This window comes from Diabrotica undecimpunctata, chromosome 5 (genome assembly GCF_040954645.1).
Source record: "Diabrotica undecimpunctata isolate CICGRU chromosome 5, icDiaUnde3, whole genome shotgun sequence".
NCBI lineage: Eukaryota > Metazoa > Arthropoda > Insecta > Coleoptera > Chrysomelidae > Diabrotica > Diabrotica undecimpunctata.
Genome location: NC_092807.1, coordinates 11,717,323 through 11,743,240, shown reverse-complemented (window position 1 = coordinate 11,743,240; position 25,918 = coordinate 11,717,323). Strand labels below are relative to the sequence as shown.

Genomic DNA, 25,918 nt, shown 5'->3' with positions numbered 1-25,918 from the left:
TGCATTTAAAAAAAAATATATACAGGGTGTAATATTTAATACGAATCCCTAAATTAATTTTTCCAAAGCCAGTCCTGGAATTTTTTAGTTTAGCTAATACCAGTCGAATGCTTGATAGTAGTGTACTGTATCATGCAAAAATTAAAAAAATCAAATGAGCCGTATAAACACTACAGTAAAATGAAATAAATGGTCAATTACACAAATCACCCTGTTAATTAATAAAGAAGAGGAGTTGACATTTTTTAGTGGCCACATGATATGCTCCCTGAGGGACTCTACATATGGTAGAAGTATGTAAAGTTCCTCATGACTCACCCTGTATAGGTCTATTTTTTCTTCCCGTTTACCTTCTTTAGAGCATAAGCTACAATTATTTTGCTATAACTTCGATTGTCTTTCGTTTGGATCTACTTTACTATCACAATAATTGTGTAGTCGTCCAACTTTTTAGTTTTCCGAAGTTTCTGGTTTGTTAAAGTTATGACGGCTATGACTTTCTTACGATTTTTTAGTTCATAGTGCTTTGACAGTCATCATCATAATTTTTAACCTGTATGTGTCCACTGCTAGACGTAGGTCTCCCTCAGCTACCACTCTTCAGGTCCTCAGTCCATCTAGTTGGTAGGCGTCCTCTTTTATATATTGCTTCTTGTCTTGGTCTCCACTCTAAAATACTTTTTATCCATCGGTTGTCTGATAATCTGGCGACGTGTCCTGTCCAATTCCATTTTAGAGACGCCATTTTTTCGATGGCGTCTGTTGTTTTTATCCTACGACGTATTTCTTCGTTTAAGATTTGGTCTCTCAGAGAGACACCCAACATCTGGCGCTCCATAGCCCTCCGAGTCACACGAATTTTATTCACTACTCTTTTTTTGAGTGTTTATGTTTCCGCTCCATAAGTGAGTACAGGTAACACACATTGGTCAAAGATTTTCCTTTTGAGGCATATGGGTAGATCAGATTTAAATACATACAATACTGCCCAACCTAATTTCATGTCCTCAGTGCTTATACGATGTAGTCTGCATAATGTCCCTTTCATCAACAGCAATATTTCGATTTAGCCCCAGATTAGTTATTATTTGCGTCTTGTTCATATTAATCTTTAGTCCGATTTTTTTCTGACCTTTTATGTGCTTTCTTACAAGTATGTTCTAAAAGCCTCGTGAATAGCTTTGGAGAGTCGGTGTCTCCTTGCCGTACTCATCGCTGTATACAGAATTTATTTGTTTCTTGTTCAGATAGTCTTTGACTGTAAACTGTGTAAACCTCTAGAATTTCAGATAGCTTTACTTGGTTTGTCCGTTAAATCTCCCTAAAAAGGGAAAATGATTTCCCTTTTATTGCCTGATTCGTCGTAATTTCGATCCTTCTTCTTTTTCTTACGTTAGGACTACGTCCTGTAGATTCTTCAATGGTTCAGCAGTACTACCTCGCAGCAGTGACGACGCGTGACTTTTTCTAAAGTGTTACCAAAACCTGATGTAAAAATTCTTATTAAAAAAATTATTTTGAACCCACCACTGGACTGGGCGACCGGAGCATCGTATGACTAATCCAAGCCTGTGGGATAAAATTAAACGAATCACTATTGCCAAAAAATATGTAATAATATATACCCCTCTCTCTGTCTCTCTCTCTCTATAATATATATATATATATATATATATATATATGTTGTATATATATATATATATATATATATATATATATATATATATATATATATATACAACAAAAAACAATAAACAAACTAAACAGATTATTCTACTATAAAATTAGCACAAATTAAAAACCAACAAGTAGGAAAAATAAATCATATTTTAAAAACTACATACTGTTTATATTTTAAGACAATTTGCAAAAATATTCGCAAAAATAACAGGATCGTAGAAAGAGTTTTTTGTTATTAATACATTTAAAAAGCGTTTCTTAATGGAAATTAAAGAAAGTGACGATATTCAATCTTGCAATTGGGTATTTCTTTGTCAGGTTTTAATCCGCTTCATTGCTGAATAACTTCTTTCAATGGATGCACTTGTAGCCAAAATTGTTAAAAACATGTTTGCCAATTTAAAAGCTTCCGCAAATACATTATCAAGCTCTGAAGACTTTAAATATTGATGCAATTCTTGTACATTTTTTAATATAGCCTGTATCATTATAAAGAACTGTCTATTCTGTTTTTAACTTTACTATATCAAATTTTTGCCCATTTAGCTATAAGTTGATGAAAGTCACTATCTGGGAATTTTGTTGATAATTTTTAAAATTGTCCAAATCATACAGTGCCAAACACTCTAGATGCTTTAAATCAGAAAACCTATTTTTAAGTTGAATAATCATAGTGGGTTTTACTGTAATGTAAAACCTTTCGAATAAATTCGTGTCTCTCTATCCCACGTTGCTGTGTCAGTACGCATTGCTTTAAATATTTCGGGAAGCTCTAATCGAATAGAAGAAACAGCCTCAACGGGTCTATCTGCATAAATCCATCTTGTTACTGCTACTTTGGGTAAACGTTTTTGTACTAATTTATCCAAAGAGCAGCACTTTTGGAAGATTTAAAAAAAATGCAGCAAGCACTGAAAAAAAAAATTACACTCTCTAATATGTTCCACTAATTGAACTTATAACAATGAAAAAAAAATTGCATCTTGATACTATCTTTAACCTGTCCAATTAGTTTATTTCCACACTGAAACTCATTTAACACACTGAACAAAATTTGCGATAACGGTCCTACTGAACGTTCTTCAGTAAAATTAACGAATTTCAAAAATCTCTCAAAAACAGTTGATGTTTCTAGATGTTTCTGATGGAAATTAATGTTAACATTTCTCTGTAATTGCCTTGATTGTCAGAGTCATCGCCCTCAAAATAAGAAAGACCGAAATGCTAATTCTTGTTTGGTTAATAAAAATACGGCATCTATAAGTATGCTAATGGTATATTTATTTTTTTAACAATTTCATTATGTTTGGTAATATTTGTTTTAAAAGTTTCGTGAAGCGAATTTTAGATTCTTGTTTTGCTAAATTGAATCAAATTGGCTACACATATTACATGTGACGGAAAAACTTCATGTGTCCTTTTTAAAACTCTAAAACTATTTAAATCGTGGACTCCGTGGCTGCTCCACCTATTATTTTCTGTAGAAAACAGAAAACATTGCCAACAATACAGTCCATTTTTCTTGTAACCACATAATCACTGTATGTAGACTGTACACTGCAATTCTCACTGTACCAACTAAATTTAAAATATCGAACTGCTTTTTTTGGTTCCTTTTTAAAATTGTTTAAAATATGTGTTATGGTCTTCCATTTTTAATAATCTCCTTTTTTATTCAAGTTTATACAAGAATAATAACTACTATACTAACGAGTAAGCAACCAATAACCAAAACAAACGCCTAATATTCTAGTTGTTGTCTATACTGTGCTACTACTATTATAATATCCACAAACTCACAGCGCGCCCACGCCCTCGCGCTTTCATAATTTTCAAACACGAGCCGGTCCCGAGTGATAGCCGATGGATCATCACGCGTATCCACAAACAAACAAAAGTGGTAAAAATGTAACGTGCAACGTGCAACTGAGTCGCATAAAACGGAAAACACAACTGGTTCCCTAAAATGTGTTGTTTGGTGATTTTTTTGTCCGATCTAAAATTTCATCCAATATTTCAAAATTCATTCTAAAATATGTATAGAAACGGTTCTCATCTCTGCGAAGTTCTGGGTACAATTTATTAAATTCTCCTTGTTGCTTGACCTCAAGTTAATGTCATGTACCCAAACATCTCTTCTTCTTCTGCAAAATAAGCTGCCTAAATATCTGTATTTGTAAATGGACAAAATAGAACGCATATGCATATCTTTTGCAATGCCTCTTCTTGTAAATCGCACATTTTATCAACTATATTTCCAACTATACTATTGAAATCGCAGGTCGCTATCTGTCCGATTTGTTCGCTTTCTACAGAAACTGAGATCGCCATCGTGGACGCGATCACGATCGTGGTGGCTTAGATGTGTTCTCCGCTTACTCGCCAATATTTTCGTGCGTCTAGTTGGCTATTTAGTATTTACTGAATTACTATTAACACATATTTCTATTGGTAAAAAATATAAATGGAATTATTTCACAGTAGTTATAAAATATTTATTTGCAAGATTTTTAACCGTTACCAATGGTAATAATGGTTACATAGATGCTTCCGCAGTGCCTCGTAGGCGGTCATTCAGACTTTCGAGGTGTGTTTGAGCGTTTTTCTGCTAACATGGTCCTTCCCTTCTCTTCTTCTATTTCTTGCCCATGGTACTACTCATTTATTTCTCCAAAATAGGTCTCTACGATATCCTGATGTTAGTGATGTCTTTGTTGTTGGGCCTTTACTTCGTTGTTTTAGATTTCTGCCGCTCTTTATATTCAGGCCCAAGTATTTGAACACTCTGATAAAAAAATATCGAATTTTTACTGTCGAGTTGATACAAATTTTATTTAAAAAAATTAATTTCTCGTGCGTAAGTGACATTCAAAATCGCCGGTCGCTTCAATCGTTGTTTCTGAGAGAACGGTTTATTCTACACAAAAATTGGTAAGAAACATTTTTGTTCAAAATTACCTCAGCTACATATCTGGTTTGAAACGTTTTTTTTATACGGCGTACAGATTCTTGGTAAATCGATATTTTCCGTTTTTCTACCTATAGATTGTCTCAAAGTGACAAGTCTGTACAAAGTAAATGCACAACATCGATGCCATACTTCTTTGCAAACTTGTATTAAAATAAACGTCACTTCTTACTACTTAGCCCAATCCATCTTTTGTGTTGAGGGTAGCTTAAGTACTAATGCCCACTAACCACACTGCCTGGCTTCCTTCTGTCAGTGGTTCTCAAACATAAATAATATTTGTTACAACATACTTGGGTTAAATTAAAATAAAATAGAAATTAAGAAATGCCTTTTATTTAGAAACTAAAATATAAAGACCCATTTTATTTATGTATTGTTCCGTTCAAAAGTTAAGGGGGGAAGGACTTTTAAAAACCGCACTGTATATGTTGGCAGTAACAAAACGTAGAAATATCCGAAAATAAAACTAATAAATAAGTTGAGAATAAAAGAAGTCATTGTATTCAATTTCGTGTGTAAGTAATCGTAATTGTACACCATTATATTTAGCTCCTTTTTCTGTCAATCGCTGTCACATTTAGTTTCGGCTTCACTATCATCATCATCATTATTATCGTCACTGTCATCACTATCTCCGTTATTTATATTTATAATAATTGGTTCGATATCCTCCAACAAATTGTCAATTTCCCAAATTTTTTTTTTCTGTTGCTATTACGTGGTTTACGTAGTTTTTCCATTTCTCTGGCATAATGACCTGGTACGCTGCTGTAATTAAATTTCGCATTTCAGTTTCTTTAAAATTCACGTTGCGTCCAGCTATATAGCGTTTCACTTCACTCCAAACCATTTCGATGGGATTGAGTTCACAGTGATAGGGTGGAAGCCTCACAATCTTCACATTGTGCTTTTTGGCAATATCTTCTATTATGTACCTGTCATATTTTGCTTTGAAGGCATTGACTACATCAAGTGACTCGCATTTTAGGCAGTCTTCTTCAAAAAATAGGTCCTTTGACAGAAACCATTCTTGAATATATTTTTTAGTGTTGAACTGTTGGGAATATGTTCTGACTTTCTGCTGTGATAGGAGGCATTGTCCATTACCACAACAGTTTTTTCTGGCAAATTTAGCATTAAGTTATTTTCGAACCAATCTTCGAAGGTCAGTCCATCCATTTCGTCGTGGTAGTCTTGAGTATTTTTCTTTGCCAAAAACGTGAGCTCTGCTCGATCAACAAATCCACTGGTAGATCCTGCGTGCAATAAAACGAACCGTGCACCACGAGCTGTTGGAGTTTTTAATCCTGTTGTCAGACCACGAACAAAAGCATCGCGATGAGATGTAATTGTTTTATCAACCCATTTTTTTTTTCACACTGTGCCCGATATTTACCCATGATTCATCCAAATACACTATGTTATATTCTTCTGCATGGTATTTACGAATTGCGCGTAAATAACGATGACGCCACGAGATGATTTCTGATTTTGTAATCAAAATTGAATTTCTGCCACGTTTTATAAACACAAAATCCATATCACTCAGCAAGCGATGTAGCGTGGCCCGTGAAAAGTTGGGCAAAGTTTCTTCGACATTTACAACAGCTAATATGGTGTTTATTGTTAGTGGTATGTTGTCACGAAAAAATTGATGAACTATTCTACGAATTTGGCCCCTGACACCTTCATCGTACTTACTGTACGAGAATTATCAACCTTTCGCTTCTTGGGCCTGTTCTTTGGAGATTGTAATCCAGCAGGTGATGAATATTCCTGTCGTATGCGAAACAGAGTCTTTTCGCAAACACCATTAATTTCTGACACTTTCCTAATTACATTTGATACAGAATCGTTGTTATCCTGATTAAGATAATAATTAATAATGTTCATTAGTATCTACTTCTCTGAAAGTTTCAGAGCTTTTCCACGTTTCCAATGAACAATTTCCTCCATTTTGCGGTAAAAATTCGGCGTCAAATATAACAATAGCCAACAACAGAAAATAACAATAATTGCCAACGGCAAATCACAACAACAGCCGCCAACAAATAATAACAATAACAAAACAGTAACAGTACATCCAAGATGGTACAAATAATCGTAAATCGAATATGTTTACGCACTCCGAAGAACAAATAAAGACTAATTAAGGCACTGGATGTATCAAGCTTTTAAACATATTCTGTACAAGAATTACTCTAATTGCTTCTTAATTATTGAATAACTTAAAAGAAAGTATTTGCAGTTGATATCAACCAAAATTACAAATTCCTTACACATTATGGCAGTAATTAGCAACGAAGGGACATAAATAACATATTTAAATTTGGCAGTTAGTAGAAATTACCGGAATTATTTTAAACTTTAAAACAAATGTTTATTTAATGTACATTTTATTATACTACTTCTACTAATAAAAGATAAAAGTTGATACGATACTATTAGAAACAAATAATGTATAGTATTATGTAAAATTATTAGCAAACGATATTTGTAAATTACATAAAATTGTACGTGAGGACTTGTTGAGAACTGCTGGTTTATTCCGTTTATTTTTAAAGATAGACAATAGAGAACGCCATCGCTCACTGCATAAAACCGGCAACGTCTTGGCGAAATTCCCATAAGGTTAGCATTGCATATCTTACCCTGTACAGACTAGTCACTTTGAGACAAAGTATACAAGGGGTGTTTTAGGGACAAGACCGTGGGTAGGAGTGGCAATTTCTTTGCTTTTGGGGTCCCAGAAATGACATTCTCAGAAAAATTCAGCTTATTAGTATGATTTTTAGAGACTCAGTGGCATTTTCGTGTCTGACGCCTCGACTATAATGGGAGTTAACCACAATTTAAGTTGAAAAGACGTTTATTGTGATATTTTGATTTTTTGCTTTAAAAATCGTTCTCAAAATACAAAAAAAAATATATAATTTTTATTCTAAAAATCCATATTTTTGTATTTTGAGAACGATTTCCTAAGCAAAAGTCGAAACGTAAAAAGAAACGTATTTTTAAACACGGAATGATTTTTTTAAAGGAACCAACAGTGTAAGACATTTAATTTAGATGTAAAGATACTAGAAATATGTATATTGAATAAACAGTATTTGTAAAACAGTAATGAAGGAAATTTATATTAAAAAAAAACGAGTAAAAAAATATTTATTTGATGTATTTAATTTAAGTATATTATTGAACTACTTATTTCTGTTTCCAGATAAAGACTACAAAGAGCGGCTTATAGCCACTGTAAAGAAGGAAGTCAAACAAGTAATGGAGGAATCGGTGACGAAAAAGTTTGTGCATGAAGAAAGCGGATGTGTGACTTCCTTATGTGGAGCTGTAGAGGCTTGTCTGTCTCAAGGTGAGAAAATATGCTCAATATCGAGGTTATATGAAATAAAAACTATAAGACATTGTATATTTTTGCTGAACTGCCATAAAGTTATAGTTTTGAAAGATTATTCTTCCAATATGCTAGAATACAGTTGTTTTAAATCAGTTTCAAGTTAATTTTGTTGGTAGGTTTTACAAAAACTTGTACTTTGGTAATATGAAAGAAAAATTTGTTTGTAGTGGACCCCGGTAATCAGGGACCCATCTTGTCTAGCAGCAGCTGTAATCCGACAAACCTCTAGTTATAAATATAATTAAAGACCGGAATATATGTAATATACAGTGATGAGTGTCTTACCACCCGGCTTTTTAACGTAAGAGATAGAAAACACAGTTACCTTGTGAAATAAAAAGAGATGAAACTCGTAGAGGTGGGAAATAATCGGTAGAAACCTATAATTAACATTATAAATCGATAGTCTCACACCTTTAGACTTTAGCTTCGAGCTAAATCACCTCGGTCATAATTATTATGTGTAACGTATGTGTGACGTATTTCCATTTTTTAATTTCACATAAAGTAAAAACTGATTGACCACAATAAAGCAAAAATGTGAATAAAATAATTTAATTAATAGTAATTATTTAATCTAAAGTTTTAAATTACTAACCAAGAATAATTTCTATTATGATGTGAGGAGTTTCATACACTCTTGTCACGGAATAATCACTATCCTTCGTGGATTAGTGGTAAGAATTCGACACAGACGTCGCAGACGATTAGAGTTCAAAACCCACATGTGGTTTTCTTTTTTTTTAATAATTTGAAATTATGCAGAGATCGTTTTTCTTTGAATTGTTAAACATTTATGTCAGTCTTTACTAGTATTAGAAGTGTTTAAAGTTAAACATAAATATCTTATCGAAAAAAAAAGTATCGCCGTACTTTCGAAAATAAAGTAAAAATTCTTCAAAATTAAAAGAACGTTTAAAGAATGTTTAAATAAGTAAAAATTCTACAAAAATAAAAAAAATATTGTAAATAAACGTATTTACAATATGTTCAAATAAGCCTTCATTAGCAGCAGAACAATATCCCAAACTGTCACTGAAGAAATATAAAAGTTTGATGGATCAGAGTTCAAGTCACGATGTTCTCATGCAGGCGCTCAGGGTTCAAATCCCACATGAAGGTTTTACTTTTTTAAAAATTTGAAATTATGCAGATATTATATCGTTTTGCTTTAAATCACTAGACATTTATTTCAGTTTTTATTAGAAGTGTTTATAGTAAAACATGAAAAACTTATTGAAAAAACAATGTCGTACTTTCGAAAATATACCTATTTACAACTTGTATATCGATTTCAAACAGGCGTTTGATGGAGTAGATCGACAAAAGATGTTAAAGCAACTATCTATGTTAGGGATACCCAATAAGTTGGTTAAACTTATACGAATGACTCTGGAGGGTTCCAAAGCTATGGTGAAAATAGATGGAGATATGACGCAGGCCTTTGATATTGAAAATGGAGTTAGACAAGGGGATGCCTTATCAACAACACTTTTTAATCTAACTTTAGAAGCTGTTGTTAGAAAACTGGATATAAACGGCTGTATTAATACAAGATCTATGCAAATATGCGCATATGCGGATGATGTTGCCATAATAAGCCGCAACAAAAGTGTATTAAGCGAAAAAGTTATAGAACTGAAACGAGAAGCTGCTACGTTTGGTCTATATATAAATGAAAGCAAAACAAAATATATGGAGTGCACAAAATCGAATGAACATGAGAATCTGAAGGTAGACAACCATACCTACAAATATGCCTCCACTTTTCCCTACCTAGGCTCAATAATAAATGACAACAACAACATCAGTCAAGAAATACAAGCACGGATTCTTAGCGGTAATAAGTGCTTTTATGCATACAAAGACTTAATGAAAAGTAAGTTACTGAATCGTGAGTCTAAGCTGAGAATCTACAAAACAGTAATTAGACCAGTGGTCACATATGGATGTGAAACGTGGACCCTCTCAACCACTGATGAAAATCAACTGAGAATATTTGAGCGCAAAATACTAAGGAAGATATTTGGACCAACCCAATGCAGCGATGGTTCGTGGAGAATTAAAATGAATCACGAGCTGGATGAACTAATGCAGAGCGCAGATATTGTCAGATTTGTAAAGTCACAAAGACTAAACTGGCTTGGTCACCTAGAAAGAATGCCAGATAATCGAGCTGTAAAAGTAGTCCAGAGATGGAAGCCCCAAGGAAACAGAACAAGAGGAAGGCCCCGTAAAAGATGGATAGACGACGTAGAGAGGGATCTTAAAACCATGAACATCAGGCAGTGGCGAAGGAAAGTATCCGACAGGTCAGAATGGAAGAACATTGTTAAGCAGGCCAAGACTCACAAAGGGTTGTAGCGCCATTAGAAGAAGAAGAAGAAGACTTTCGAAAATAAAGTAATAATTCTTCAAACATAAAAGAACGTTCTAAATAAATGTACTTCCAAAAATATTTAAATAGGTAGCAATTCTATAAAAATAAAAAAAAATTATTCTAATGAAATGTATTTACAATAAATGTTCTAATAAGCCTCCATTAGCAGCAGAACAATAACCCAATCTATTATAAAAGTTTCATACATAAAACATAAAAAAACGTTCTAAATAAATGTACTTCCAAAAATATTTAAATAGGTAGAAATTCTATAAAAATCAATTATTCTAATGAAATGTATTTACAATAAATGTTCGAATAAGCCTCCATTAGCAGCAGAGCAATAACCCAATCTATTATAAAAGTTTCGTCTAACATTAGTTAATGTTTCTGGACTAATACCTCTCATTGAATCAGAGATCTTTTCTCTTAATTCTTGGAGATAATTAGGCCTATCGTCTTCAATTCCATATAGCTTGGACTTGATATATCCCCACATAAAAAAATCACAAGGTGCAAGATCAGGTGATCTTGCAGGCCAAAAAATATCTCCGTGGCCACTAATCAATCGATTAGGAAAAGTCGCACTGAGATATTCACTGACGATGCGAGAATTATGTGCGGGACAACCATCGTGTTGAAACCATATGGAATCGAAAGGTATTGGTAAATTACGAAGGGCTGGGACAATTTGATTTTGCAGAAGTTCCAAGTATTTCCGCCCAGTCAACATACCGTCTATAAAAAATGGACCAATGACATGATTCCCTATTATGCCTCCCCAAACATTTACTTTTCGAGGACGATGGGTACGAGCGACATAAATCTGACGAGGATTTCCTCGAGACCAATACCGAGCATTCATTGAATTGTGACGGCCCTGCAATGAAAACGTACATTCATCGGTGAACAAAACGTTCTCTAAAAAATGTTCATCTTGATGTGACATTTCCATTGCAGTTTGACAAAATTCTAAACGTCTATATTGATCCCCAGGGAATTGTTCGTTGGATTTATGAAGTTTATAGGGACGGTATCCATGTCTTTTCAAAATTTTACCTACTCTAAATCTTGAAATTCCATATTGTTCTCCGAGACGAGATGTTGATTGGGTAGGATTTTGCTCAATACTTGTACAAATCAAAGTGTCCCTTAGTTCCAAATCTGGATTTACCTCCCTTCGTCTACGAACTCCTCTTGGAGTGAACACGGATCCATAAGTAAAAAAATTACGTATAATAGACTGAATTGTTGATCGTGCTGGAGCCGGCCTATTTGGAAACATATTTACAAATTGTTGTCTAATCATGTTGTCTGATAATCCATTCACATGCCAGACAACAATTTGCACTTTTTCCTCGACCGTTAAAACGATTTTCACGAATTGTTTTTTCAATAAAAAGTTTCTGTTTACCGTGCAAAAACACTTCTCGGTATGTTATTATTTTTGATGATTTGGTTAGCTGTAAAGCAGGCAGCTGTTCGCGCGCATCCATTACAATGTTGTTAATTGTTTTGAAAATCATTACCTGTACAGAGGAATTGATATTAACACTGAGAATTTAGTGATGGATTTGGCATTAAACAGTCTTAACCGGATTATTTTGCAATCACAACTGAAGACTGTAAAACTGAAATTGAATTATTTTGTATTTCTATTTTTTAACATTGGAATAAGAATAAATTGCAAATAATGAGTTTTTCGAAAACTTTTTACCTAATATGTATCATATTTTCTATTATTTTTTGATTGACTAAAACAAAAATTTTATCCTTGGTGTGAATTGAACCTCCAATCTTCTTGTCACTAGACCACGTCCCTAACTATTACGCAAATTCTACACACAATTGTTTTAGGATAGAACATACCTACCTTTAGTTTAATCAAATATTTCAGTTAAGTTATTTTTATTACTAAACAAACTTAAAAATTTATAATTTAAAATCGCTAATAATTAATGTTTTTTACTATATTATATCTTAATTTGTTCAATCATTTATTCTAACATCAGAAATTATTAAAATAAAATATTTTCGAGGTCATCCGTATAATTATGACTGAAGTAAAATAGCCACGTCAAGAACTAGCTTTATCTCATACTATCTCACAACTTAATCTGTCTTCTATCTTTTCCGCTATTTTGCCGGGTGGTAAGACACTCATCACTGTATATAATTAGAGACCTTTAATGAAACTAATGTAAATTTCTGAGATTCATGGTTATTATTCATGCTACTTATTCCTAAAAGCTTCACCGACACTTCCGTCCCTTTTGGATTTCCGAAAAACTCGTCCCAATAAAAGTATTTATGTATGTTTAATTCTGTTTGTATATTTGGGTTCTTAATTGGATACCAGTTTACTTAAAGTCTTTCATTACAATAGCAGGTACGCCCAAAATCATTCAAAGAAATAGAGGCTTTAAAACTCAGTGAATTTGAATAAACAATTTCGAGAAAAGGTCGAGACTTAAATCTTTGTAAAATTCATGATTTTACAGCTTGTAAGTTATTTGCGGTGTCGAGAATTGCGCTAGGAGCATATTGTTTTAGTTTTTATTGCGGATGTAATACCAAAATTATATGATACTTGACATGCTTCCCATACCATAGCTTCACTAAAAAGAGGAAACACAAAACATTATCAATTAAAAAGTAAGATTCTGGAACTTGTTAAACGCAAGGAATACGGTGTAATTTACGATATTAAAAAGAACCGTGAAAATATTCAAAACTAGGTATTAACTATTTACTGTGACCTGAAATAAAGATACATCGCTAAATAAAACTATAAACTCAACCAGTTGCTACCCTTATTTTTTAGGTTTACGGCGAAGAGCTCTTGGTCTATTCAAAACGTCTTCCACAACAGCTTTGCTTCACAAAATAGCGAAACACTGTCCAGAAGCATCCAGTATATCCAAGAAAGTAGAAGATCTCGAAAACACGGATCCGACTAGGAGGTCTTCAAGCAGCAGTGATAGCGTCACCAAGCCTACGCTGAAAAAGAACGCTTCGCTACCTAGTAATCCTCTGCCGAAATATTTATGGATCAGGTATGTCTTATGATAAAGAATATAGATTATTAAGGAAATATCAGTAACGTCAGTATGTCGGTTATGCTAATTGTTTCCACTATACTCTATAGTTGTTCTCCTAAATGCTATATAATGGAAATAAGATAACATTTAAAACGATTAAAATGATGCTAGCGTAAGCGTAATGGGTGTCGAGTAAATACTTTACGTTTATTTTAAAAATCCCACGATCAGCGTATCGTCTCTCGGACTGAGGGCTGGTGAAGGCAATTAAAATTTAATGACTTTTTCGTCTGAGAATGTAGGAGTATCGAATATTATATTATAAGAATATATACAATTGCATAGTTAGGGTTAGTTGAGTCGAATTTGTACCACCGAAAGAAACTGAATTAAATAAAACTTTAACTCACATTTGTGTATTTTAATACAAAAGTAATTTTTTGTAATAGAAATTTAATTTTGTATTTTTTCAAACCAGGAGTCTCTTGCGAAAATTAATCGTAGGACATTCCTAACGTAATAATGGGTATGAACTAAAAATCTGCGAGCGTTTTTGTCGTGTGGTTTTGGCAGTTGTCATATTTGATTTTGATTTGTGTTTAACATGCGATTTCATAATAATTTTAAAGTTGGCTTTGTTAAATATATTAAAGTTACTGCATTGTATATAGATGATTTAAACGTTGACACGTTCACGACGGCATTAAATTTGTCAGTAACATTTATTGACGTTACCAGATCCCTGTATCTGGTAACACTGTCTACTGTTCGTACGATACCAGACCTATGGGTCTGGTAAACATATCTATAAATAAATGGTTTCTGTGACTTTGTATTTGAAATTACCTTGAATCTAACACTGCCATCTCATAGTAAACACTCTAATCCATTTCTGGCAGACATAGCACCAGATTCCGATATCCGGTAAAGTATTTACGGTATATAAAAAATATACTGATACTTATGTGGCAATTTGAAATATTTTACTTTTAAAAAATAAATAAAATGATCAATTTTTATTTGAAGTAATATTAAAGTGTACAAAAATATATAATAATTAAAATAGTAATTAATAATTAGATATGTCTATCATTAAAACAAGTTAAGCACAAAGCCGGTTTCTTTTCGCAATTTTCACAAAAAGTGTTTACTTTGGTCACCTTCTTGTCAGCTTCCTTACTTTTCATAGTCTGTCTCAACTTCTTGTAACAATCAACGCAATTTCGTCTACGTTTTCTACCAGGACCTTCTTCTCGTTGCAGACAATGTTTTCGTTTTGATAAGTTGGTTTCAGAAATACACTCATTTTGATTTGAACGTTGTAATGCTAACTGTTCACGAAATGTTAGCATTGGTATGTTTTTTTCGATGTTTGTTTTATTATAGATAATCCAGCTGTTGATTATTGTAGCACCAAAGATTAGTTCGAAGACTACCTTACGATACCACTTAAGACCTTTTCGTAAGGAAGAATAATAAGCTGACATTTGGTCACTGAAATCTACACCTTTTTTAGTTTTGTTGTAGTCTTCGATAACTTGCGGTTTAAAAATATATTCCACTGGTTCCTCCCTTGGTTTTGATCTCTTTTTCTTGCCCGTAGTGCAGAAATTTAGGGTATGCTCAGGTTTACTGGATAACATTAATACCGATCTCTTGTCTTGCCAACGGATTACCTTTATATTGTCCTTATTTTTGATGCCAATTATTTCATTTTTCTTTAGTTTCTTTTGAACTATTCCCTTAGGAATACCTTTCCGATTGCTTCTAAGAGTCCCACAATAAAAAGTTTGGCGATCTAATAGATCTTTTGCAAGAGGAATGCCCGAATAAAAGTTATCAGCATATAAAGTTCGTCGGGCATCTAACAAGCTATTCATTAAGGTCAGCACAACTTTCTGAGAATGGCTTTTGTTTATCATATTGTTTTCTTTTCCACAGTAAACCATCACTTTATATGTATATCCACTGACGGTACATATTTTATATAATTTAACGCCATATTTATGGCGTTTGTTTTTTATATATTGCCGCATACTCAAACGACCACGCCATGGTACCATACTTTCGTCTATGACTACATTCCGTCCTGGAGTCATGATTTTCATAAATCTGTCATTAAGTAAGTCTAAAACATGTCTGATTTTGTATAATTTATCGTTGCTTTCTAGTATACCGTCGTTATTTTGAAAATGTAGATACCGTAGAATTAACAAAAATCTGTCCCTAGTCATAACTGAGGAGATAAACTTATTGTTATAAAGGTAATTTTTGGACCAATATAATCGAATATTAGGGACCTTCACGAATCCCATGCAGATCACGATACTAAAGAATTTTTTAATTTCTTCTTTATTAGTCGGAACCCACTTACTGTTAGATTTTTGTTTGATACTATGTACACCAATTTCTTGTTCTGCATATCTATTGGTTTCTTGAACAATTAATTCCAAAATTTCATCTGTGACAAATAGACAAAAAATATCCAACGGGATCATATTTTCACATTGAATATTTATTTTAGAAGCTGTAGGATATTCATCAAAATCTAATTTATCTGTTTCCTGAATGTCAGTCCATACATCTTTCACAGCATCACCTAAAAATAAAGATAATGAGAATCAAATTATAAGATTCATTTTTCTTCTTACCAATTTCTTTTTCGGATTCATAATTATCAGTTTCTATATCACTGGATACTTCTTCGTTCAAATATATGGATTCGTCCCCATCAGAATTGTCGCTATCTTCACTAGGAATGTATTCAGGATCTTCATCAGACAAGTTTTCAAATGGATCACTATCAGATTCACTTTCAGTTTGTATCCAAGCATTTTGGTGCTTGTTTAGCACCATTTTAACCATTTTTTCGCCTCTAGACGACATTTTTATGGATTTTAATAAAAAACAACAGACTTGTACAATGTTTACTATAACTCTAATAACCAGATACGGAGTTCTGGTAAATCCCATAGCGTAAAAATTTTCTTTGTGGGACGTTACCAGGTGCTGGCATCTGGTAACTTAAAACAGAACTAAAATATAAAGCACATCATGACGATTCCGTAGGTACCTATATCATAATATTTAGTTCATAATTAGCCATTTTATCGTTGTCGGCGCTAGCGCAAGATCTCCAAATTTCAGTGCCGGTTGAACGTAAAGTTTATACCAGACCCATGTATTTGGTAGCGGCGTGAATGTGTTAAATTCAACTTTAAAACGATTTTGAAATTGGGTGTTCCCAAACGTACGTATCCACATATTGCTCATGTCTTCATCGATGTTATCAAGGAACCTTGTTCGGGGTCTCCCTCTTCTTCTCTGACTAATGGGTCTATTAAGGAACGTAGTTATAGCTGGTTCATTTTGTTCCATCCGGTTTACATGCCCTATATCTGGTGTAGATTCGCCTGAGTACTTTTCTTTCGAAACATCGTAACATGTGATTTGTGACATACAAATTACTTTTTTTCCCGGATTACAGTTCCCCTTGAACTCGTACTCTACATTCAATTTTTTCAAGAGTTAGTTTGTTAAATCTACCAACTGATTTGGTATTCCTAGATCTTTCATTGTTTTGAACATTTTTCTTCTATTTACAAAGTCGTAGGCTGATTTGTAGTCTATAAATATGTGATGAGTATCAATGCCATATTCCAGTGTTATTCTAAAATTTGTCATAGGGTTGCAATCTGATGAATTGTTGATTTACCACCTCTGAAACCAGCCTGGTATTTTCCTACTATCCGTTCTGCATATGGTACCATATGGTGACATAGTACTGTGGAAAATATTTTATTCGCTGCATTTAGCAGCGTAATTCCTCTGTGGTTAGAGTGTTTACATATATCTCCTTTTTTGTGCATGGTGCAAATTATTCCAATATTCTGAAACTGTCTGAAACAATCCACTGAAAATGGTACAAATTTTAATTGTACAAATTGTACAAAGCTTATAACAATAAGACAAGAAAGAAGAAAAAAAATCAGAATAACAATCGTTTGTACTTTTAAATAGAAAAAAATAAAATTCTTCCAAACTTAAACATAAAAAATACTACCTAATTAAGAACCTACAAACTTCGTAAAATGTACCTAACAAAAAATAAAAATTAGGAAAGCAGATTAATGAATTAATGAATTAAGGGTCAAATATTCCACCTCCTTGTGCTAAACAGTAACCACATCTGTCATACAGATTTCTCCTCATATTTTGGAGTAGGGCTAGTGTAATGCTTGCAGAGAAATGAAGTATTTTTGCCCTTAATTCGTCTAGGTTTGTGGCCCTTTCAAACTGATGCCTATAAATGTTTTCTTTGAGAAAATCCCAAAAAAAAAGAAATCGTTAGGCGCTAAGTCACAGTATCTAGCGGGCCATTTAATTGTACCACGTGTACTTATTAGTCGATCAGGAAACGTATCATTGAGAAAGTCAATAGTTGCTCTAGAGCTGTGAGCCGAACACCCATCCTGTTGGAAATAAACCTCCTGCAAATTAACGGGAAGGCGTCGAACTGCCGGAATGATCTCATTCTGTAAAAGTTGTAAATATTTGGGCCCGTTTAGGTTTCCACCGATAAAAAATGGACTGACAATATGGTCGCCCGACATCCCAGTGCAAACATTTAACTTTTGCGGATGTTGCGTCCGTACTGCAACACTAAGGTGTTTATTTTTCCGAGAATAATATCTTGCATGGGATTGATTGTGTTTTTTATGTAATGAAAATGAAGATTCGTCAGAACATAAAATATTTTTTAAAAAGTGTACATTTAGATTCTGTTTATCCAACATAAATTCACAAAACTTCATCCGCCTAAAGTTATCTTCCGGAAACAGTTCTTTTGTTGGTTGTATCTTAAAACAGTGATACCCATTCCTTTTGAGAACTAGCTGGACAGTTCGAGCATTCACGTTAACTTCTCTAGCAATTTGTACACTATTGCAGGGTTCACTAGCTTCCACAAAAGCACAAATATCAATATCCCTGTTTTGACGTTCCTCATCGACACGTCTAATACGTGGTTCATTACCTTCATGACACTTTTTACAAATGTTTACACATCCCGAAGTTTGAAAATGTTTAATGGTATTTTTAACTGTTGTAACACTTGGTGGGGGTCTATTTTCGAATGACCCTGAAAGTACCATGTTACAAGTTACACTTTTTCTTGGACGGTAATCAACGTAATAGGCATTTTATTAATTATTTGTTTATTCTTTCAGAACTTGGTTTGAAATTTTTAATGTCAATGTGACAATTACGACAATTCGTACCTACTGTCAAATGAATATAGAGGTGGAAACGTGTAACATGTTACAGCGTTTGCCATTGTGTTGTATGGTCAATAAAACAATGTAGTGATCTGTATCAAACCATTTTTTTACTGTTTCGAAATGGAAACGAATAATACTGAGTCAATGGAAGAGGTCAAAAGAAAACATTCTACCGGTTAAACTGTGATAATAATTTACCAGATCATAGGATTACAAGGGCTTTATCCTTCCCTTCTCAGGGCTTTATATTAGAGTCTAGCATACGAAAATTTTATCAAAGTTTGGATGTGCAACAAAGTAGAAGTTAAAGGAAAGCTTTGATATATTGCTTGTTCATCTATAATTATAAATTTTTTTCTTTTTACAGATTAGCTCTGTTTGAAAAACATCTAGCCAAAATAATAGACTTCTTAGTGTCAAATGCTCATAAGTATTACGACAAAGACGCCTTGGTAGCTGATCCTGAATATGGAACTATTTTAAGTTCGCTGCTGATGGGACCTTGTGCTTTAGACTACTCTAGAATGAAGAACCACGACCATTTTTGGACGGATCCACCTGCGGATGAATTGGTAAGTCTTTTTCCTTAATACAACTAAGATGTTTTGTAAATTTTGCACGTATTAGCTCATATTTTGCTGTATCTGCTAGCACAATACCATTTCATCTATTTTTTAGACCAGTAGTACCAATTTATTTTATATTTACTCTTGATTCGAAAATAAGAAGTATTTTAAAATATAAACTCAACGATGTCTTAAAAAAAACCAACAGAATGACACCAAATTTTTTGAGGTTAGGTTTGAAGATAGAGTAAGACAATGGTTAGAGAAATTGTTCCTCAAGGAACCAACATACAAATGGATAGAAGATTCCAACACATAGTGTTACAGTTGCATCCAAAATATTACATGTATGTCGTGTGACAAATGCAACAGTATCCGAGCGTATTTTTTGTCATTATTTTATTTCCTGAATGCCAATAATGTTTTAGGTCCAAAGGCACAGAATCTCCAGTGGTCATTCGACTCCTCCATCTGTTCGTCGACCAATTCTCAACTTTAGAAGGTCCTTGAATACCAGTTCCGATGACGTCATAACTAATAGGTCTTCCACTCAACAAATAGCTAAAGATTATGTAGAAACTTTACACCAAAACTCAAAAGCTACTTTACTTTTTGGGAAAAATAATGTACTAGTTTTACCTGTCAATTCTGATCTGTCAAAACCTATACCAGGGTAAGTTACGTTTTGAATTTATGCTTATTCATAGTAAAAATAGTACAAGGCGTGTTTTTGAAATAAGATGCAATGTATGTCATTTTAATAGGTAGAATTGTCACTGTATTTTGTAACTAAATAAATGCCAAAAATTTATTTATAGATTTATAGATAAGCGATTTCAAGAATCGCTAGGAACAATGGTTACTAGAGAACACAGTTTTCGTTTTTGCCAGGTCAGCACACACACATTCACACACAAAAACACCCTCACACACAAAAACACCCTCACACACAATCTCGCACTGGCATGACGGTGAAAGGAGTCCTCTTTCTGCTATTGAAGTAACCTCGCCGTTGACACCTTCAGCCGACAACTGAATACTTGTGCATGTTACAAATTCTAGAGTCGGCTGAGGACGTTCAAACGGCTGACGGAACTTAAGTAACACCGAAATGGTAGCGTCCATCACTGTCGTGTTAACGCAAATGTCCAATAATATAATTTCAGTGCAATATAACAGTTTTGAAGGTGGATGTAGACGTAAAAACGGCTCACAGGAACAATAGTAACTAGAGACTCGTTCTTTCTCACACTTAGCTCAAAATCACAAACACTACACTCTAGAAAGAACGTTTCATCCAGTCAGAACCTCTCACATCTGATTCGATTCGGCGCCTTCATCTCAACAGTCTCCAAGATGCTCCACAACACACACCCACAACAACTTGCCTTAGTGCCTTTTTCGGTGCTGTTTTACCTTATACTGTGCTAACCAACAAACATTCAAAGCGATACTGAAGGGGATTACACATTCTAAACGGGGACCTCATGTTCAATACTACTACTACTACTACTACTACTACTACTACTACTACTATCGGTTTACAGCGTTCTCCGACGCCTTCCGACTCCTAACCGCCATTCTTCTCTATTTAACCATAGACCTGGAGGGATTTCTCTTTCCTCGAGTTCTTTTTCAATTCCCTCTCTCGAGCTTCTTCTCGGCCTTTCTCTTTTTTTTCTTCCTTGTGGTGTCCACGTCAAAATCTGTTTCGGAATCCTGTCATCTGGCATTCTCTGTACATGGCCGTACCATATTAACTGTTTTGTTTTTATGTCATCAACTATTGTATGCTTGACTCCCATCATTCTCATATTCTCTCATTTGGTATCCGATCTCTTCTTGATTTGCCTGCTGCTCTTCTCCAGAAGTCCATTTCTGTTGTTAGTAACAGTTTCTCTGTTCTTTGTTTCATTGGCCAAACTTCACTGTCATGTGTGATTACACTTTTAAGTATGGTGTTATATATGAGTTGTTTAATCGCTTTAGATATTGTTTGGTCCCACAGAATGCCGTTCATCATGGATATGGCTTTTCTACCCTGTATGTTTCTGTCTTTTATAGCAGCATCGAGTGTTCCATCTTGAGGTATCTTCATACCCAGGTACTTGTATTCATCACAGTGTCTAATTTATACCCCATCGTCTAATATAATGGACTGCTTTGTCCCTCCAATACACATGGTATCAGTATTCTTAATGTTGACTTCGAGACCCCATTTGTTATATTCTTCTATTAGCTTCTGAGTCATGTAACTCAAGTCGTCATGATCCTGAGCAATCAGTATTTGGTCATCAGCGAAACATAAGGTGTACAGTGTAGTCTCGTCATTGAGAGTGTTACGTTCCAAATTTAAAGTAGAAAGTCCCACCTCTATTTTATCAAAATTTAAATAATTCAGGACGTGTAAGAGCGGTTGCCTATAATATATTATAAGCAAGGTGGCGAAAATAAAATTAGTAATTTTCAAATAGGGGTAATGTCTGGCAAATTGTGCTGAAGTTAAGGGAACACGTCCTCTTTTTTGTGAAGAAACTAATTTAGATCGTTCTTTCTAGAGTTATCTTGGAAGAATTGGGATCATAAAATTGAAATTTTTGAATCTCGGTACTATTCGGTGACCTCCGTGTGTCAAGTTGTCAAGTGTTCGGAAAGACGACGGAAAGAAAGTGATTCCAGGTTTGAGAGTGTTACTGAAAGGTTGGGCTAGATTAAAAACGGCATTTTTGTTTTTTTGCTTTTGCTGCTGTTCCATGTGGGATCTGGACTAGTCCGAACCGTGTGGATATTCAAGGGGATTTGCTGCCTTCGTGGAAGGGTTTTTTTTGGAATATCCACAATTTCGCTAAAAAAAGCGGATCTACAGTACACGTGAATACCGGGAGTCGTATTTAGATCAAGAAATTAGCCTTAATCACGAGTCCAAATAGCCGGCTACGCTTCGGTCCAATTTGGGATATTTCAAACCCCTAATCTGGCTAAGAAGGGTGAGTGTTAGAACATTTCGTTTTTAATTAATTAAAAAGTTGTAGTTATTTTTTTATCCCATCTCTAAAAAGCTATTCACATTTTTATCAGTTTTCATACATTCAAGTTCGGAGACAAGTTTTTTTTTGTATTGCTCCATTATCGCCAAAAGGCAGATAAACAAAGTGTTAAAATCAATATATTTATTTCCAAATAATTATTTTAGACACAGATGGTAATTAATGTTTTCTTGCTTCAGGGTTGGTTGGTTGGTTTGTTTGTTTTTTTCTGCTTCTTCTTCTTCGTATTTTTCCGTCTGGCTGTAATTTTCAACTTTTCAACATTGTCACACAAGTCTATGTACATCGGCAATCGTATGGGATTTTGGATTGAAGACACGCTGAACTATAACTGGAATTCCACGCGGTGAAGTATATGAAAATTCGAGGTATGGATCGATAATTAATTTTCAACGGAAGATTTAAGCGCCGTCTAATTTGGTTTGCGAAATACAATAGTTTTTTTAAAAGATTATTTGCTGTTAGTTTTTATTTTCATATTTACAAATACTTTACAGATTTTTTTTAAAGATAATTTGCGGTTTATTTTATTAATTCAATATTTACACATACCTATTTTAATTTTGTAAACTGCGTCTAAGGGGGGGTTATATATTTGAGATTTATTTTTTTTATATTATTTTCTGCGCACGCACTTGAGCTCACGTGGTGTCCTATTTGCGTTAATTATTTTTTTTTTGGTTGGTATTGAACCGCACACCCCTTAGCGTCCGGTACTTTTGATACGTCCTACCTTTCATTTTGTTCTGTTAAATAGAAATAACTTATGAATTTTTGTTAGGCAAGCAGAAGCCGCATTTTTATATTATTTTTTTATTAAGCCTATGGTAAAGTTAAATAATATTGTAATATGTAATATGTATGTATTTATTTTCAACTATCTTGGGAATCTATTTATTAAAATTGACTAAATTCTAATCTGACAATTTCATTTATTTTTTTATTTATTCAGGTTGTATACTGTTACTTAGTATTTTAGTAGTAAACCTATTGGTAAGTTGGTGGTTTATTGAATAGCAACGTAGGGAAGGCTGTGGGCCAATTTACCTGGCGCCCCTGATATAACTTCGGATTTTTTTGTTTTGTGGACCGCACGACCATCTCCACTGTTTTGTCTAGCCGCGAGCCATTCCCAGACTGTCACCGTATAGTACTTTTCTTTCCGGGTGTACGTCTGATTTATATTTGGTACAATTTGTAATTTTTTTATATAGATTCGGTTTTGTACGCCACATATTTTGGCGCCCAACGTGGGGCCCTTAATTAATTAACCTTTTTTCGTCAACCCCTTGTGTAGATTCCTTTTAATTAGTTAACCTAACGTGTTTGGGCTTTAATTGACTAACTTTGATTTATTTACTTTACCACTGGTTTTGCACTTAGTAGTAGTCTTAGAACTTCGTGTTTAGTGGAAGTGTATGCCAAGAAGTGCTTACTAGTTTTTTTTTGTGTGACGTGAAGTTGGAAGAAGCCAAAAATGGAACTTAAAAGAAGATACTTTGAAGTGGTGTTGTGGAACTTAGAAGAATTATGGATATATTAGGACTTTGAAATATTTCTATTTCAGTTGGAGTTCAAATTTATTTTTTTGAGAAGTTGGACTTCGAAATTCTACATTGTGGTTTAACTTACTTATGTTAGGGAATGTAAAATCTTTTTTTTTGAGATTATGTTGTGACTTGTAATTTGTTCTGAAACAATGAAATTTTGAAAATCTTTTGTGAAATTTTATAGATTGAATAAAGCGACTATTACTTTTATTTTGCTTTTGGTTTGCTCCCATTAATAAAGTAAACTGTACCTGTGTGTTAATATTTTTACTTATATCTTGATTTTGTTTGAATATTTGCTCCTTTCGGTTGATACATTTTTTTTAAATTTTGAACTTTGGCAAGATGGTGCGAAAACTTGTACCCAACTACTTAAGGAAAGAGGAACTGGAATATGAACTCAAAATTCGTGGAGTGTCTACTGGCACTGTTGAGTCTATGAGGTCTAGTCTGTCTGATGCACTTAGTCGTGAGGCAGCAAATGAAAGCTTTAGATATCCTGAGCACCCATTCACCTTTTCACAGGATAAAACTGCAATCGAGACTAAACTTGCGGAGCTGAATACGGCTGTTGGAAAGTTTGCCGGAACTCCTACTTGTGCTGAGTCCTTGAGATTGCGGACACAGATTAACCATGTCTTGGGGAGAATTGATCTTATGGTATTGCCAACAGGTGATGATGCAGACGCAGCCCAGGTTGTTAAGTCAGACTTTCTTGCTGAGATTTTGAAGTTGTCACAGGATTTACATGATAAGCAGCATCCAATCGGATCTGGTTCGGTACCAGTAGCGCTCGATGTGATTTCGGTTTTAAATCAGTCTTTTCAGGCAGGGGTAGGACAAGTTCATGCTTCTTCTCCTGGAGCGATGTCACAAGCTGGTAATAATGTTTTTTCAGGGTCTGTCTCTAGTTTTTCTTCTGGGATGATACTTCCTCATAAATGGGGAATAGAAAAGTTTTCAGGTTCTGCTAGGGGTATGTCTATTTCTGCATTTTTTGAGATGGTGAATGAATTGAGTCTCGCTCGTCATGTACCAGATAGTATACTTTTGGAATCAGGTATAGATTTATTTTCGGATAAAGCCTATCAGTTTTATAAAGATGTTCGTCTACGTGTAGGGAGTTGGGCTGAATTAGTTGAAGAGTTTCGTAGGGAGTACCTGTCAGCTCACCATGGGGAAGCGCTTTTTGAAGAGCTTCGGAGGAGAACTCAGCATTCGTCTGAGACTATTGGAGTTTACTTGGCAATAATGAATAGTTACTTTAATCGCTTGCGTTGTCATGTTCCAGAGGAAGTTAAATTGTCTATAGTTATTAGGAATTTGCATCCGTTCTATCAAGATAGATTACGTGATCCTTTGCCAGCTACCTTGGAGGAACTTCGTGTTCTATGTCGCAGTATGGAGGAAAGACGTGATTGTATTAGGAACTATGTTGAACCGAATAGTAGGAAAATGAATACTTTGGAAAAGGACCTAGCTTATATCAGTGTGGATGCTGAAAGTTGTAGTAGTGTTAGTGAGGGTCCTGTTGCTTCATCCGAATCGGAGTCGGCTAGAGGAAAGTTTAGGACTTTAATCTGTTATCGTTGTAATCAGTCAGGCCATAAGGCAGTAGGGTGTCTAATGAAGAAGGAGGCTGTTCACTGTTTTAAGTGTAAGAAAGAAGGGTTTACAGTCAGAACTTGTCCTTCGTGTAATTCGGGAAACGGAAGGAAGCGCACCTAACTGGTCGAAGAGGTGTTGCCGACGTTGACTCGACCAACCTACGTCCTATTTTAGACTTTATTTTACATCATTCCGAAGGAGATGAACGTCCATATTTGAAAGTTAAAGTCTTAGGAAAGGAAATTTTGGGATTATTGGATTCTGGTGCTTCAAAGACCATTGTAGGAAGAACTGGTTGGAAATTTTTACAAAACTTGGGTTTAGAGTTGGATACTTCGAAGAAGACCGTTTGTAGAGTGGCGAATGGTCAGATGTGTGAATCGT

General features: G+C 34.3%; 1 protein-coding gene across 2 annotated transcripts in view; it reads left to right on the top strand.

Annotated features, from left to right (window-relative positions):
• Positions 1-25,918, top strand: part of LOC140441051 (small G protein signaling modulator 1-like) — an 82,421-nt gene that overhangs the window by 16,670 nt on the left and 39,833 nt on the right. For both annotated transcript variants that reach the window (XM_072531470.1, XM_072531469.1), the window contains exons 2-5: positions 7,872-8,018; positions 13,268-13,499; positions 19,131-19,335; positions 19,758-20,002. In XM_072531470.1, the coding sequence (XP_072387571.1) occupies positions 7,872-8,018; positions 13,268-13,499; positions 19,131-19,335; positions 19,758-20,002 (829 nt within the window). The remainder of the gene's footprint in view (positions 1-7,871; positions 8,019-13,267; positions 13,500-19,130; positions 19,336-19,757; positions 20,003-25,918) is intronic.